Source organism: Rhyacophila brunnea, unplaced genomic scaffold (genome assembly GCF_057557595.1).
Source record: "Rhyacophila brunnea isolate RB1 unplaced genomic scaffold, BYU_Rbru_1.0 scaffold_1, whole genome shotgun sequence".
Classification (NCBI taxonomy): domain Eukaryota; kingdom Metazoa; phylum Arthropoda; class Insecta; order Trichoptera; family Rhyacophilidae; genus Rhyacophila; species Rhyacophila brunnea.
This window is the reverse complement of record NW_028232751.1, coordinates 30,465,912-30,485,232: the sequence shown is the minus strand read 5'-3', so window position 1 is coordinate 30,485,232 and position 19,321 is coordinate 30,465,912. Positions and strand designations below refer to the sequence as shown.

Genomic DNA, 19,321 nt, shown 5'->3' with positions numbered 1-19,321 from the left:
TAAAGTATTTTTATTACATAAAATACTATTCTTTTAAACCTCTCGATCTAATTAATGTTTTAGGATATAGTCATATTTCAGTACATCCATGTGCAGTGGTGTTAAGATTTTTTAGATTTATTAATTTTTAAACAGATTCACAAAACCATTAGTAAAATTTATGTTGACATTATTATAGTGAAATATTTACGATAAAAAATTATATTGATAATCTCTGTGATCCCAAAATTTGACAAGAATTAGGCATTTTATTATTCAAAAATGGGCAAGATTACCACATTTGAAGATAATTCTAAAGATACTGATTATAAGCTATGTATTTGACCATTTATACGTGATAAAACATCCTAAGAATAATGATTGTTTTATAATAATTATTGACGTAAGAATAAGGTAGTATTTTTTTGTAATACGTCACATCTATTGGGATTTCTCAGTGGTTAAGAAAAAATATACGACCGTAGCCATAAGTTGACAAACGATAACTTAAGTAGGGAAAAAGATCATGTTGACGCGCGTCTTTGTACATGTACCTAATCGAAAAAAACGAAAAAATTTTCGGCCTTAATGACAAATATGTAGTTTTCTTTAGACAAGAATAATTTTGAAAAAAAAGGTTTTTATTAGTTTTGTTATAATTATACTCAATATTTAACTAACTAACATTAAAAAAGATAATAATAACTTTGTCTTTGACTTTCTAACACACTTTTGGAATACCGAAGATGAATTATAATTAATCTAATCCCATAATTCTACTAACTCATTTTCACTATAATGTCTATATCGTCTTTTGAACCCACTCAAAATATTTTTGATTAGATTATTTGTGATGTGCAGTCAAGATTTATTTTTGTTTCAAGTTTGATGTTCACATTCCTTAGTTAACCTTACATATAGAATTTTATTTAACATTTAACTATGATTTTTTACTTACTTCTTGAAGTTCTCTCGTTTCAGCTGTGTTGTTGAAAGCCCAGCGAAAGCTTTTTGGCGCTGGATATGATTCCACGGAGCAAGACACTTGAGCCTTTTCACCCCGCGCCAACCCATACAGCCTTTTTTGTTCAGTTTGACAAAGTGGTTTATCTAAAAATAAGAGAAAAAATATAATAATTATTTCTAGTTTATTTTCCGAGTTGTGCCACTATTGCATTCTGTCAAATGTAACATGGTAATATGAATGTGTACAATAATGTTTTACATAAATATATATTATGTATGTAATATAATATATTAATATACAAATACTTACACATTACTTTTAAAGCAACATTGTTACTATAACCATCGCCTTCCACGTTTGACGCGATACAGGAATAGTTCCCGGCTTGGTTTCTTGCAACGTTTTGTAACGCCATGTGGCTCGAGCTGGTTATAATACCGGCCTTTTGGTTATGTTGCAATATTAGATTCTGAAAAAAAAAACGTGTAAGTATATTATTATAGCAAACATTATAATCAAACCTATCGTACCTACATATTACGAATTATGTATCAGTTCTATAAAAATCAAATACCGTAATAAGCAGAATGAACAATGATATATTCGATTAGCGTGTGAGTAAATTTTTAATTCAAGAATTTATATAAAAATGAAGTACTTAATATTATTTTAAACTGGCTCTACAACCCGGTGTGGATCTTAGCTTGGCTGTCCAATTTCTGCAAACCTATTAAGTGTTTCAACACAAAATGTTCAGGAAAATGAAAAAACATATTCAAGCATGTCTTCACCAAAATAATTAAAAAATTTGAAGTCAGAATACTAGTAGATATGCGGATTTATTTTCTATACATGTTAAATTATGATTTTGAATATTTTTTCATATTTTATGGCACTTACTGATTTATAAGCTGCTTTAATAAGGAAAGTATTCTCACTTGCTAGGCTTAGAAGAATTATTTTCACCCACATAGACACCGATTTCAAATAATATTTCGACAGTGGTGTATGCAATAAAGTTTAGTAATAACAGAATTGCCAAAAAACATAATTTCAAAAAATTGTCTCTTACTACGTTTTGAAATTTTGAAGTCGAGCTGTCTTATGAAAAGAGATTTTTTTAACCAGAAATGAATGGTACCTCTGGATCCAAATACACGTTTAAAAGTAACACGTGAATTTGCCATATCCAGGTTTCGATATCAAAACCCACATCATGTTAAGTGAACGCTTTACTACTCATTCATCACGGGTGCACCCTTTTTTAGGTTTCATAATCATTAATTTTTATGTCACTTTTTTGCAATCGAAAATTGTAATAATAAAGAAAATCATTTCGCGGTGACCCACCAAAAATGACCGAGTTTGACAGACGTCTACGATAGCTAGCATAAGTACATATTATGTAATACGTGGCGGTTGTAAACTAAGACTGCATAGTGTGATATTAAGTTAAGTATATTTAATTATTGTAGAAATTTAAATTACCAGAATCGATACAGAATACAGATTACATTTTTGCAATAAGAGACGTCACATTAAACCAAAAAGTATTTGGTATCGGTATTGTATTTAAAGAAAGTATTGATACTGGTTTAATAAAGAAATACATATGTGCATACGTCATTTGACATAACCAGTTGCAGCTCATAATCAAACAACGACACCTTAATAATATTTATTGTATTTTTGAAATTTCACTTACATTGTGCTTCCACAGTACTTTATACGCCGAAGGGTTGGCATTGACTTTGCACTCGAAATAAACATCGTCACCTTCTTCTATATCGTCAGGGTTGAGGTTCGTGCCAAGGTGGAGTTTTAGTTGGGGGGCGTCTACGAACATTTTAAAATTACACAGTCATTTAGACAGGTGATAACCAAATCCGCTTAACTAGCTAATCAATCTTAGCTCGAACGAAAAAAACATTACAACAACATTAACCTGTGAATAAATATTAGATTAGTTATTATAACAGACATAATATAATTTAAAACCACGCGCAATAAAGCGTACTTATTATTATGCAGTTCAAAAATAGAATATAATATACATAAAAATCGCTTCATAAGTATAATTTATTATTATAACAGCGCGCTGAGGTTGATACAATGTACCTATATCAGTTTTTATAATAAAATATATAATAACATTATTCTGGAAAAAATAACTACGCAATCCAGTATTTAAGCACCAATAAAATTCAACCAATCCAGTGAGGCATGAGCGGTTGAGTTTCGAAAAAAAAATTTAGCGTTTTTTTAACATTACTATTATTTTCTTTATACGCAATCATATTAAGAAATTTCTTTTTTTCGTAAATGCTTTAAGTGCTTACGTACGGAGTAATCGCATGTTAAAATCATGTTTTGCTTTTAAACACAGCTCATTTACAAAAGTATTTTTCTCGTATTCGTCGTGGTTTGATGGAGTTGTAAAATTTGTGAATTTCAACTGCTCAATAATAATCGTGTATATTTATCTGACTCTAATTATATACAATAAAAATTCGCGCAAATTTGGCTAACATAGTCGACCAGCGGACCAGTTAAATTTTCCAGAATATGTGTAGATAAAAATAGCAGATAAATACAAAATTCCTGCGCGTACTGGTGATTATAATATGACGATAATTTAGATGATGTGACTCCTACATAGCCTTTAATGGTACTACAATAGTGACCATAGTTAATATGGAAATAAACTTGTGCTTTCACATTGAACTTAGAATATAGTAGTGCTCTTGGTATATTATGTTATGTGACAGGAGCATGATAGTGAATTCAGTAAGTAATTAACATATTTTAAATTCCGTTTTCACCATCAGACTAAACAGATGTCCAATTTAGTATATTGGGTGTAATAAAATATGTAGGTACTTTTTATTTTTCTTACTACAATCACCAATAGCACGATAAAGAAAATATGATTTTAAAATGGGACAAGTCAAGTGATATAATCAAATTATTTAGAATGTATTTATGGTACTTAGTTAAGTATACTTATACTTATATTACAAATTTGCTACTGACATAAGTGGCTTAAATTTGTATTATGTGAACTTGCACCATTTTAATTTAAAGAATTTCACAATATAAATAATAACTATAATAAATTTAAATTCTTACAGTAAACATCTATCTGTAGAGCCGTTTCCATGTGCTCATCTTCTACATGCATATTTTTTGCTCGACATGACAGCATTTTGCCATTATCTTCTCGTTTAGGTGATAATTGAAGAGTTGAAATAGTTATATTGCCATCCTCCGAATTCTAAAAACAATGATTTAAGTTGACAACTATATAACAAAGCTTATAACCTGACCAACCGATTTTTTTCGTAGTTTACGAGTACCTTATTTGTAAATAAATCGAGATTGAGAATAGTAAAACTTTAGATAACGATGACTTAAACCGATATATAAAAATCATATGATAGTGTATTGTACAATACGTGATAAAAATAAATAAAATTTCCTTTATGAATAACTAGAACCATTTACAACACGGTTTTTAATTTAAAACTAAATGAAAACAAGCCAATCGATATGTCTGTCGGATAACGGTAGATCTAAGATACCATCATCTATGTACCGCAAAAGAAGCTGCCAAATAATTTCGTGATACCAAATTGTGATTAAGAATACCGTTTGTATTAGATTTATCTGAAATGCTGAACATTTTAATTAAACTTCGCGAACGTATCCGCAAAGCAATATTTCTAGATGACACAACAACGTCCTTCACTCGACGGCGAAGGTTGTATATTATAGTTGTTTATATTATTTATTATATTCATATATATTATCTTATTTATTAAAACAAGATAATTTATAATAAACTAACTCTATATAGTGACTAATTATGGCTCATCAAATTTAAAGATAATAATATGACTGTCTCAGAATGCGTTAAAAATCAATATTATGCACATAATCGAGAAAGACATGACATATCGGTACATAAACTTATACATAATAAATAGTATTTCATGCTAAATTGAGTTAAAAACTTTAAAATATAATAATATGTATGATTATATAATTATTAAATTGAAGTAAATAATTACAACACTTATTTTTCTAAGGTTTTTAATGAAAACTTCGTTATTCCACAATATGTAGAATACCTCACCTATTAATTTACGGCATTTAGACAGTGGCTACATTATTTCATTGAATTAATATGACAATCCGTTGCTTATGGATACTATGCCGAATGATACTCACCAGATATATGAATATAGATTATGGTAGATTTAAAAATTAGAACACTTAAAAGTTTTATAGGAGAAATTTTTGTTTGGTTATAGAAACAGTGTCGACTAGTATGACATATGAGGTTGTTTATTATGTATTATAATCACACTAGGACCTAGAATATATCAAACGAATTTTTTTGCATATTTTAGGGTCCAAGTCAAGTTGGATAAAAATAATTGGTGAGATAAGTTTGTCCTATACAAACTTTGTGTCATTCCTTAAAAACTTGGTCTTTTTATGTAATTTACTCTGCTTTAAAAAGACTAATTAACTTAATAATCTGACTTAGCCAATAATATTAAGAAGATTGACAATGGTGTAAAGTTTATTAATTTGGGATTCTAAGGCTAAGCAACATATTAAGGCAACTTTTTTTCTTAAATACCTTTTTTAAACTTTGAGCTAAACCTTTTAACTAGATTATACTTTCAAAGCCAATTTTATCAATTTCATTTTGGTAAAACTATTTTTTAATTATTTAAAGCAGTTTATGATAAATTTCATAAAAAAAATATTCAATATATTTTTTTGTTGAGATATTAATTTTTTTCTTCATTTTATTGTCTGATAAGTAGGTAAATCGATTTTTTTCCATTTGAAAATGAGATTAAAACTTTAAAAATAAATACATACAATGATACCGCAATTATCAAGGAAGATCACATTATTTTATTCGTTTTTACATTAGGATGTGTGTGAAGACACGCGAAGAAGATACTAGAAATATTATTATCGAAAATCTCAGTATAATTTTGATCATTGAATTAATAATGAAGAAGCATGGTGATATAATACAATATATACATATACAGTATATCAAAGGAAATATTTTTAATCATCGGATGTTATGGGTTATGGACCTACCAATGCGATGTAACACAGTTGAAATTAAACGAGATGAGAATGAATTAATTATTCTATTGTTTTTATTTAATAGATTTTACTATATAAATACTCTACATCAAGAATTCGCTGTAAGTTTATTATGGTATAACGTTTGATAAAATAAAATTGGGAGATTATTCTAATATGACATTCTAAATAGACGAACCACATAAAACTGATTTTAATGAAACATTTATCCTATGCTCTTTGATTTAGTGCCCTTGAAATTATAGAAAACATCAGGTCTATAATATTAAGTGAGGTGGATCATTTTATTGAAAAATATATTCAAAATATTATAGAAAACAATATTTGAGCTTAATAGGATCCGACATCATATTATATTGTGTGGTATGGAAATCTTTAAATAATCTTTATTTTATCAAAAAGAGTAAGTCAAGAAAAAAATATAATTATGAAAAGAGACAGGTGTATGTAGTTGATTACATATTCAATAATTGGAATGCATATCATGAAAAAATTATAACAAAAAATTGTTTAATAGATTCTTGGTTCTTTTTATTATAGTATTTTTGCCATAGTGTTTCTATTTATTTAGCTATTTTTTAATTATTCTGTAATATGAATAGGTATTCAATATATTATGACATGATGTAATAATTAAGTAGAGCAGTGGTGAATTACAAAAGTGGGATTACAAAATTAAATTATGTGATATATTAGTTCTCGAGACTATGTATGTGACTTAAAAAAAATAAGAGTAGGTAAATAAAAAAATAACATACCTTTTGGATAAAGTCTGTAAGTGGTGTATCACCAAGCCACCACGAAATAGCTGGTGGTGGATGAGAACCAAGAGCTTCACAAATTATCTCTTGTTTCTTTCCTGCTGATAGTGGTAATGCCTCTGATAGGATATTAAGGGCGGTTGGACGAACTACAAAAATATATATTTTGTTAGTTTATAAATACTTTATTATATTTTATTTATGCTTATATTATCATGCATGATTATTTTAACAAACAAAAAATACTTATTTAGTAGAATCGGCATGGGAATGGTAGACGTTTGATTTTAATCAAAAAATCTGCTTAATAAAAATATGCATTATGTCGTTCATGTTCAGGTCATACGTGGTATGGCCTAATTAATTTTATTTCACATGAAATATAAATACCTACTGTCAATCCTAAGTAAAGCATAATTTATTTTTACTTATTTACGCCATATATAAAAATAATATAGGTATAAGAAATTAATTGTTACTTCAAATTTTATTTATTTAAATATTTACCTATTATTATTGTTAACATAATATATATTGCCATATTAGTACACATACAATATAACAAAATTTTGTTATAAAATATTATGGTATCCAGATGTAAACCTACTATGTCTCGTTTAAAAAAAATATTAAATTTTATAATATGGTATGCGGATTGGTGCTGTATTGTCCCTAGCTTTTAAATTATTTAAAAAAATCCAAAGCCGTTTTTACACCAATGAAGAATATTGCGTAATTATTTACGATAATTCTTGAAAGAAAATTGTAATATAAACACGGTGTTAGAGAATGCATTTCACATAAATTAAAGAACATGTACGGTTTCACCGATTCGGATTCATTTGGATCGTTCCACATCTTCATACTTATTAATATTTGATAGAAACCAAATTATTTATTATTGTACACTTGAGTCGAGTAAGAGTTTTAGTGACGTCGTCAACTCGCGTATGTACAGTCTTTAATGTAGGTTATATAATTTTGAATTGCAATATGCAGTACGAGGACAGAAAATCAAATATTTGAAAGAATAAGAAAATACTCACAATGTTTACATGAGTAAGTAGATATGACCAATCAATTGCTTAACTACATAAATCATAACGTATTAATCGAAACACCAAGTAACTTACGGTACATGTCAACGGTTACACTGCTTGTGACTGGGGGTGCCAGATTGGTATTTGATGCTTTACAGCTAAAGGTTGCTCCACGATCCTTCCTCTGAAGGCTTCTGATGACAAGCAGATTAGCCTTTACTCTGGGAAAAGCCCTAGAGGTATCAGTCGAATCGACTAGAACATCGCCTCTCCACCATTGCACTGTAGGTGGAGGAATACCTAAAAATATTACATGCAATATGTAATATGATAATTTTTTTTTAATATAAAGGAATAGTCATATTACTATTAACTATTTTATTTACTATTGTAAAATATATTATTATATCCTGTTTGAGGCTGTACTTCAGTTGATGCATGGTCTAAAAAGATCGTGGCTAGGCGATGCGCGGATTGTGTAAATGACGCGTGCCGAACGAAATATAATTTGTCATAAAAATCCAACATGTGTCTATTTAATATTATATTTATTGTTATATTACTAATAATAATAATAGTATATTCATTGACATGTTTTCTTTTTTAAGTACATACGTAAAGTTTTTTTAGTCATCTTTACACGATTTAAGAATATTTTCATCCGACGACATGACAAAACAAATCGACGTGCGGACACCTCCACGGTCGGTCTCCGATTAGCGACTAGAGAGAAATTTCGTCGAACCTACTGTTGAAAATTATTTGCCGTTTCACTGAAGTACGCTCTTAATAAAACTGAAAGTGAGCTAATATATTGTCTATATGATATTATATTTAGTTATCTAAATAGTCAAATATGATACATAAATGTTAAAGTTTAATATTTAAACGTCAAACTCAAGTTATTTGCATGATAAAATATCTCATATAAATGTTAACTTATTCACGATCATACCTCCAGAGACCATACATGTCAGTCTCAAGTCAGTGTCTTCTGAATGAGGTCCAGTACGATCAAACTGAACTTCTCGACCGTGTTCGTCGAATATTATTGGCTTTTGAGGGGGCACTAAAACAAAAATTATTAATAATATATTTAGTATTATTCACGTTAACAATCTGAATATTATATTATTTTGTTTGAATTAATGATTTTTCCCCCACCAAAGTGTTTCTCAACCTTTTTTGTCCCGTATTATTCAATCAGTCAAAACTAATTTTAATCCATGTTAAAATATAAAGTTACACCTAAAAGTATTTGTGTTATTTTAATTAATACAATATGTTTCCATCAATGACAAATTGATAGTTTAATCATTAAAATATGTATTACCATTTTTGTAAATGAGTAACAATCGATTCATGTAAAATAACGCCGTAAACCCTCGAAATACAGCACCTGGATGTTACGTTTGCGATAAAGAATATAAAATCTTAAAATACACTCGATATTATTTACTGTGGAGTGTAACACTTCTGCTCCGTGTGAATGATATTATTATGGTAAAATGTAATAATAAAAAACTTTTTACAAGCAACGTGTTAACATAAAGCAGGCGTATAAGTATAAGGGTTAATATTCGGCCACACCGCATACTCGTCGTGCATAAGACGTTAAACGAGGTATTTAAGCTTTGCTCAGATAATATCATCGTCTTAAACTTTGCGGTATAAAATTTTAGTGAGGTATTTCCTCGCTGGGAGTGACCAGTAAACATAACGCTTTTCGTTGAGATTTACTCGGAAAATCTTTTTTCTTCATTATTATTTGGTCAATAATATTTTTTTTTGATTAATCAATTAAGGTAGTCTACTTAAGGGGGGACATGCTCGTCGAAGGTCAAAATTGAGTTTTTATTGTATTTTCAAACCATGATCCTGGACACTCCTTAAACGTTGTAGATAATCTATTTATATAATTTTGAAGCCTTATTATCCTTTATAGTTATTTTAAACATTTGATGACTGCATGAAGTATTTTTGTTACATAAAATAGTATTCTTTTAAACCTCTCGCTCTAATGTTTTAGAATATAGTCATATTTCGGTACATAACTGTGCAGTGGTGTTAAGATTTTTTACATTTATTAATTTTTAAACGCATTTATAAAACCATTAGTATAATTTATTACGAGACAATTTTTGTAAAATATTCACGATACAAAATTATTTTGATAATCTCTGTGATCCCAAATTTGACAAGAATTAGGCATTTTATTATTCAAAAAATCGGCAAGATTAACACATTTGAAGATGATTCTAAAGATATTTATTATAAGCTATGTCTTTGACCATTCAAGTGTGATAAAAATCTTATGAATAATGATTGCTTTATAATAATTATTGACCTAAGAATAAGGTAGTGTTTTTTTGAAATACGCCATTTCTTTTGTCATTCCCTAGTGGTTAAGCTACAACATACGGCCGTAGCCATAAAATGACAAACTATAATTAAAGTAGGGAGTAAAATTATGTTAACGCGCGTGTTTGAACATGTACCTAACGGAATTTTTTTTTATTTTTTTTTAAACGGTACATGTTCAAACACGCGCGTCAATATCATTTTACTCCCTATTTCAATTATAGTTTGTCAATTTATGGCTACGGCCGCATGTTGTAGCTTAACCACTGGGGAATGACAAAAGAAATGGCGTATTTCAAAAAAACACTACCTTATTCTTAGGTCAATAATTATTATAAAGCAATCATTATTCATAAGATGTTTATCACACTTGAATGGTCAAAGACATAGCTTATAATAAATATCTTTAGAATTATCTTCAAATGTGTTAATCTTGCCGATTTTTTGAATAATAAAATGCCTAATTCTTGTCAAATTTGGGATCACAGAGATTATCAATATAATTGTTTATCGTGAATATTTTACAAAAATTATCTCGTAATAAATTATGCTAATGGTTTTATAAATGCGTTTAAAAATTAATAAATGTAAAAAATCTTAACACCACTGCACAGTTATGTACCGAAATATGACTATATTCTAAAACATTAGAGCGAGAGGTTTAAAAGAATACTATTTTATGTACCAAAAATACTTCATGCAGTCATCAAATGTTTCAAATAACTATAAAGGATAATAAGGCTTCAAAATTATATAAATAGATCATCTACAACGTTTAAGGAGTGTCCATGATCATGGTTTGAAAATACAATAAAAACTCAATTTTGACCTTCGACGAGCATGTCCCCCCTTAATACTTAATGTTAATGTAGATACATGTATAATACTAATAATAGTAACTACAGAAAGTAAATCACCATTCTGTGAGCAGTCTCCAAAAACTGAAATAAGTGACTATATTAGATGTATTTTTAAAAGGAATAGTTGTAAACCATTCGCTGAATATATAATGTCGTTGCACTGGATTAAATACATATTGAAAAAGCAACGTGTATTTTTTGGCCAACAGTGGGGTCAAACCCACGGACTTGTATTTATACAAAAACGGTCACTTTCATTTAGTGTGGGATTGGTGTTGCAATAATAAAATTTGACTCGAATTCTTGATCCTAAAATATTGGTATAAAATATTCGAATCATTAGATTTCGGAGTTAGTTTTCATAATATTATGTGCTTTGCGAAAAATGGGTATATTCGTGAATAAAAACAACAACTTAGAGAAAATATAGAAAAAACTTTGGTTATTCAGAAAAAAAAATAACAATCATTTTGCTCTAAATAAAGGAATGTCTTCTTAAATAAATAACGGATAATCACCGTAAAATCGATTACAGATTATTTTAATACTTGACAAAATATAAACGTCAACGTCAACCGTAATATCAGGCATTTATTTTTGCGGGAATTTAAAAACGCTAAATCTTTTTAAGTAGTACTCCAAATGGAATATTTTAACATAGATAGTTATCTAATTGTATGTTTTTTTTTTTAAAAAAATAAGTAAATTTTTTATTATATGCATATCTCTCAGACGGTCAAATTAATTATGTCCACGAGACGTAGAGATAATTTTAGAGATTTCACAAGTTCGAACGGCGCTAAGGTACTCTCCGGTCCATTTCGAGCCCTGGTAGTTAGTATTACTTGTCTATTATCCTCATTAAATTAAAACCAATAATGGCATTGGAAAAAAGCTTCATGATAAAGATATTATTCGGTTTAGACGCTTTTCTATTATTTGTGAATCTGTCTGAATTTTCTTGCTTATTTTCGTACGAATTATCAGACAAGGTGATATTTATTCAAAAGTTTGTTCGTAACCGCCTGAGTGCTATGTCGATACTTTGACAGCAGAATTTAACAGAGGCTTATTTGTATATACCGTAATCTCATAACAAAAAAGTTCCATTAGGTGATTTTACATGAAACTGAGATAATGAGCTTTTCAGTATGAGTAAAAAGTTCTACAAATTTTCTGTCAATAATAATGGTGATTAATTATTTTATTAAACTGTCTTTATTACGATTATTACGAAATTTTGGTGGGTTTATTGGGTTAAAATTAAAAACGTGAATTATAAATCAGTCAAATATTGACCTAATATTATTATAAAATTTTGCTAAAGCTAATAATATTCATGAATTATATATTATGTTCATACATTGTAATATACAACTATGTATTGTTACATAAGTTTATTGAAGCGTGACTATGGGAATAATGCATGCATGTTCAGGCTAATGATAGTCTAATATCACAAAATCAATTAAAAAAATAATGAACAAAACGATTAAACATAGTACGTTGGTCACTACGATGGTGTGTTTTGTTTCATTTCATCACAAAGGACATCCATCTACTGGTGAATCACAGAGCATGCAATTCCACACAGTTTATATTTAAAAGCTATTTGATACATACGTATTTTCCAATCATTTTAAATACAAATCAAACAATTTAGTAGCATTTTTATTCTGCACACAGTAGTTTCGTTACATATTACTTATTAATTATTATACTAACACTTTTTTTCTGCAAACATAATATTATAGTAAATTGAAAATTATGTGTTTATTTTTCCGACACTGAATTATTACAAACAGTGATACGCTGTGACCTACTAACAGAGGAGCATAGTTATTTGAAGTTCGGCAAATTCAAGAAAAAAATAATCACCATTAATATCATTTCAGTTATTAAATTCAACGCACTGTAGTTGATGATCTGTGTCTAACTAAATGTTTATAGACATTCCCAAATCATTTAATAATGCACACTTATGTTATTAAGAAATACATCAATGACGAGTTTTTTTCTCAGACGTAAATACTACCCAGGTTAATGACATAAAAATAAAACAATATCTAAATACTAATGGGATCGTATTAAAAGTCTAATAGCGGATTTTTCAGTTTATATAAGGGCTGTATATGGGGGCGTTATAAGAAAAATGTTATTTTATATTAAGTTCCTACATAGTAATTACAAATTATAATATTATAATTACCAATAACGCTGAGGATGATCCTGGAATTCTTCGTTGGAGCTGCTCTATAGTCTACTCGACAGCGAAACTCTCCGGCATCACGCAACTGGACTGGGTCTAAGACTAGGGCTGCAGGATCTGATGGACCATTGGGATCCCGATAAGCTCTGTCGCCTAGAAACTCCCGGTCAATCCACTGTGATGCCGCTTTCGTCATATCACGACTGTCGTAACTACAAAATACACAATAAAGAAATATTATAAAATACACAATCTAAGAGAGATAAAAACTATTTTTCTATTCATATTATATATCAGTAGTCTTAGGTCGCACTTATACAAGTCACAGGTGAGGTGTTTATTTCAAGGACGGTGTGAAAATTTGAATTTTTCGCGGTGACATGCGGATATGTTGCACGTGTACACATTCGGTAGGGCAAGTTGTATACGGGTAAGGGTTACGCGAGCTGCTTAGTTTATATTCCCAACTGCTCCACTGCCCATTATCCATATAAAACTAGTCGATTCAGAATTGTTCATGTGCGGTACTTCCGCATGTTACCACGTAAAATTTCCATGTCAGAATCATTCCTGAAATGAACACTTGGTGTGAAACTTCCTACGAATTGTGATTACACTGACAATCCAACTAAAAATATATACACTTTTGTGAATATCCATCCTCTTTAAAAAATTACATCATAATGTTTGCATTTTGTATCTATGTCTGTCTATATAATCTAACCAACAATTTTAAGAAGAGTAATTGTTTTGGTTTATATATAAATAAAATTTAAATTTTACAACCTCATAATATTACGTAAAATTTACATAGATACATACGCAAAAAACTAATATAATAACAATTGCATAATATATTTGTGAGATGAATTAAGTACAGATTTAAAAATTCAATGAATTGTATTTATCTGTGTTTATAAGTTTCTCATTAGTTTAGCATTTTTTTAATTACCTATAAATTGGATTGTCGCCTTTGTACCAGACAACCAGAAGTACTGCGTCATCACCAGGTTTTCCACAGGTAAGTACTGCCATACTACCCTCAACAGCCTTTACTCTGTTTATATCTCCTGTTAATATAAATATATTATTATAGAATATGTTACATAACATCATATTAATGAAAGAATAAGCATATTTTTTAGTAAGTATTGACTAATATTGACTATGTGAGACCTCTAATTGTTATAAATATCAAAAGGGCAACATCTAAGAAAAAACAAAAATAAAATGTTGTATGCAGAGCTCGAAGTAAAGAATTTTACGAACAAGAGCGCTCAATAATTTTTCGAAAATATTAACATAGTTATTTAATTTTATGTATATTTCATAAAAATAAGTGTGTAATATTTTTTGTTATATTATGGCATATCTAGCGCAGATGATCAAAATATTTTTTTCCACAAGACGGAGCGATAACTTTGGGGATTTCATAAACTGGAACGGTGCTCCGGTTCATTTCGAGCCCTTGTTGTGTGTTATTTCACACAATATGTTATAATCTATAACTAACAAAATCTACCGAAAACATACGAAAAATGGTGTTTGCAACTTAATTATTTAAGGAAATCAATTAATTTGAGTGATACAAAAATATATTTTGATATACCTACCCAATATTATTTCGATTATATTTATTGCATTAAAGGGCACGATTACAATGAAAAAAATAACACTAAAACACATAAACGTCGTTTAGTTAATATTTAATAATTACGGACTCATCGGTTTTTGAAAATAGACTTTGAAATTATGTATGAATATATTTATAATTTGTTTATTGTTACTTTTTGCATAGTCGTAGCAATATTTATTTTTTTGTTATGTAAAAAATTTAAATCACCATATCCATTGTAAAGCAAAGCATGTGTCACACAGGTTAATAAATATTATGATATGTAGTATTTTTTGTGAGAAATAGTTGTTATCCGGTTGCTCTACTAATTAAGTCCACTTTGTCGATTAAACACATTTAAAAAATAATTTATAAATTTAACAGACGCGGACTTCGAGTCCATGACCCATGGGCTCAGAGATGATTATGTTGATAATAAATGCTGAATCAGAATGTGTATTGACGTCAGTGGTATAATGTTAGTTACAAAATCTCTACTAATTTTCAGCAAAATCATATATTATGATACACTGATGTTGAAATATTAATTTTATGGTTGCTGCATCATTCAAAAATCAATGAAAACTAAATCTATTAGTGCTATCTATAGAAAATTAATTTAATGACGTATTTAGATATACAACGTGTAGTTAAATAAATTGGTCGATACACAATTATAGTATTTTAGGCCTTGGTGACTATCAAATTTTTATAGATATTTTTGAAAAATCTCAAATTAAATTTAACAAAAAAACACAATATCCTTCACTGTCTTTGTGAGTACTCCCATCCGTTAAGTTATTAATTTATCTATGTCTCGTGTGAATAATTAATCCTAGCAACATTATGTGAGTAGGAATTTGAAAGATCATCTCATTCTAAAATATTGTGTATTTTCAATAATGATTAAAAGTGCATAGACATCATTAATAAATATGGTATACCTGAAACCATCTATAATCTTACAATTAATATGCATTGATTAATAATTACAAATCTAGTTGCCTTCCTATTGTCGAAATTGCGTGTAATTGTCCGGGCGAATAGTTGCCCGACCTTGCATGCGGGCAATGCTATTATTAGTCATAGCTAACAATATGCCATGTGCTAGTATTGACAACCCATATTAAAATTTATAATAAAAAACGTACTATAATTTTGATTTCGTGAAAAATGTAGAATAGTACCCAAGTAATAGGTACCATAATTTTATGCTAAATGGAAGATTCGATACAAAAATATTGCGTATACAGTTTTTTTTTCATAATAATATATTTTTTAGATTTTTTTCATCATTATTAGCATAGAAAAAATGGAAACAATCTGTGGTTAATATGACAGACCGGTTAAAACAAAATTATTATTGAAGTTCCCGAATCTAAGTATAATAACAGTAAAGTATTGCAGCATTGCAACATTATCACACAATTTTATTTTTGTAGATTTGTCACCATGGTTACCGTAACAAACTAAGTCAATTTCTTTATATTTGCGGTTGGACTTTAACGACGATTTCACTAGAAAATATTCTAAATTCGGACGAGAGTTCATGAAACGTGACAAAATCGACTACGGCATCTAACCATAATAATATTATGAACATCGGCGCGGTGGAACCACATTAAATTTAACCTTTTCAGTTATGTATCCCTTTAAAATATTATTCAGCATCGGCATACTAGCCTTCACGGTGAAGTAGTAGTCAGAACGCTCTGGTTAGTAAAGGCAAAAGAACTCCAAGTTTTTTTTAAATATACTTTTTCACAAAAAGAGGACCATTTTTCCAATTTCTTAGGCAATGCGCATATAAAAATTCCATGGGTAACCAACTTAATCAGAGCTAAGTAACCCAAGGAAATTCTCTTTTCTATCTCGTACACAGAGAGTACAGATTTATTCCATAGCGTCATAGCGTCAATATCGGCTCTCTAGCCGCCTATATTATTATTATGTTTTATTGAAAACTAAATCATTCGATAATGAAGCATTATTATTTTACAATAAAATAATTACAAGATAAAAAGAACTTTTTATATACAACGTTTTTAATTTTTCTGATGAATTTTTATGCTCAATATGCTCAAACTTGTACTTGATATTAAGTAAATAAAAAACAAACAAACACTATAGAATACTAAAATGTCATTTTGACATTTCATTTTGATTTCCATGGTAACGCACGTATATATTAATAATTTAGTTGCTAAAACCACCACCTTAGCAACCAATAATAGTCTTTTACTTTTAACGGATTTTTCTGAAATAACTTTCCAAACAAAACAGAATTAACTGAAAATGAATTAAATTCTGCTTAAAGATGGCTAAAAGTATTAAAAGAATGCATTGGCATCGTGTTCTGATATATTCTAAAAGTTTCAAATGTCTAGCTAGTCGAGAAGTTAGTTAAAAATCGATTGTAAAATTTGTACTGGGCAAACAACCACCGGACAAACAAGAACACGAGCTAATAAAAACGTTGTAAAATAATCAATTATATTAGGTATATCTATCGAATCTACGATATATCTATACAATTAACGTCCATGACCGTCGAGCAGTAACGCATGTAAGTTGCAAAATTCGCATGCTATGTGTTTGAACCCAAAGTATGGACCTAATAAGTTTAGCAAGTGGAATGGGACTGAATGGAGTATTATGTTTTATTATACATAGATTGAAAACATCTCATGACTAGAAAAAATCATTTTGTAGAAAAAAAATTTACACCCGATAGAACTTAAACCTGTATATTCTGATGGTTTCGCGCCAGTATGGTTTTCCAATTAAGCTATGGGCATCTTATTAAATTACGAGGATTTAAACTAGTATCTGTTACATGTAATGCTTATCGACTGGTGTATTATTGTATATGCATGAGATGTTTTCAAAGTATGTAGGTATATTTAATATATTATAGAATGCTACATTCTTAAATCTTGTGTCTTATTCATTCAATAAAAAAAATTGTTTATTGGAGTACTATTTCTTAACCTCTCGTAAAAAAATATATTATTAGCGCTTATCAGCTTATTTGTTGTACCTATCGAGAATTTTACAGACAAGAATAACAAAAGCTTTAACCAAATGTGCGAAACATGCTACGTCGCAATTTAGTTTCAGCCATTAATATTTAATTCGATCAAAAATAATTAAACAACCCTGTATGTGTAATTATAATTACTAATGTATTTTATTTTGGAATGGCAAATAATATATTAAGATAAAGTGGACGATGTTGAGTTGTGTGTGTGTGAAGTCGTTTAAAATAACCTCTGCGTTGTGTAGACAAAAATTAATAGTAATAAAATATGACTTACCTAAAGCTGCCTCGGACGATCTAACCAGTAATACTATTGTCAGTGCAGCGACGGGGTAGTTGTGACCCCCACCCCTCTGTCTACGGTTAGTCGTGGTGCCATTCAATTTATCCTCAGGCTTTCTTCTAGTTTTCATTGTGGGGTAAGTGTTAGTGACTATTTCACTTAAGTATTCTTCCGTCTTATTACCATGTTTTTAATGTAATGTATTGTTATGTCTATCAATCATTGTTTGTATTCACAGACAATCATCTGAAACAAAAGAAAGATATTTATGTATACACTGGGCGGGAATAGGTACTTCGTATGTTTATAACGCGAGACAATGTGGTATTCATAAAATAATAATATGTTACCTTTAATACTAATTGCATCAATTAATAAAACAATTTAAAAGTAATATAATTTATTACATATAGAAATTAAATTATTAATATTAAGTATGTATGTAAATTATTTTATTAACTAATCTTCAAACGCAATTTCGTGCTAGTCACTATCGAATTAAATTGTCTGGCAAACTACACCTGCATTATGAATACTAGATCAGGAAGGGATTCAGTTTAAAAACGTAATTCACAAAAAAACGTAGGTGCATCAGTTAAAAAATAATAATAATAAAAATCGATACAGTGCATTCTTAAAATATGTAGAATAAATAAGTCATATCGTATATTATTTTACTATTATTACATAGTATTTTCAAGAAATAATTAACAATCAACACCATTCAAGTGAAAAAATGTCTTTAAATAATATCAACCTTGTGTCATTATAAATCTAAAATATGCGAATATAGTATTTATTGAATACACATAATTTGAAACCACCTCAGATATTATTATAATATACCTACAAGAAAAAATCTTTTTTTTTAAATACCCGACGCGACTTGAACATGTAATCTGTAACCGCTGAATTCGCGCCAATGCACATTACCAATTAAGCTACGAATATACTATTCAATGACGACGAATTTAACTAACATTATTTCATACTTGTGGGTCTATTCTATGCTTATCGACCGCTAAAGTGATAAAGTGAAAAATATTATCACACTTAGGGTAGGTTTGTAT

The 19,321-nt window shown here is 29.0% G+C and overlaps 1 protein-coding gene across 1 annotated transcript in view; it reads right to left on the bottom strand.

Moving 5' to 3' along the window:
* Positions 1-18,392, bottom strand: part of LOC147079671 (contactin-3-like) — a 25,111-nt gene extending 6,719 nt beyond the window's left edge. The window contains exons 1-10 of the mRNA XM_085945448.1: positions 18,246-18,392; positions 14,266-14,383; positions 13,314-13,525; positions 8,839-8,952; positions 7,977-8,183; positions 6,841-6,992; positions 4,076-4,220; positions 2,652-2,782; positions 1,256-1,415; positions 938-1,089 (exon numbers count right to left, since the gene is read on the bottom strand). Of these exons, the coding sequence (XP_085801574.1) occupies positions 938-1,089; positions 1,256-1,415; positions 2,652-2,782; positions 4,076-4,220; positions 6,841-6,992; positions 7,977-8,183; positions 8,839-8,952; positions 13,314-13,525; positions 14,266-14,383; positions 18,246-18,381 (1,527 nt within the window). The 5' untranslated portion in view covers positions 18,382-18,392. The remainder of the gene's footprint in view (positions 1-937; positions 1,090-1,255; positions 1,416-2,651; positions 2,783-4,075; positions 4,221-6,840; positions 6,993-7,976; positions 8,184-8,838; positions 8,953-13,313; positions 13,526-14,265; positions 14,384-18,245) is intronic.
* Positions 18,393-19,321: the final 929 nt, after the last annotated feature.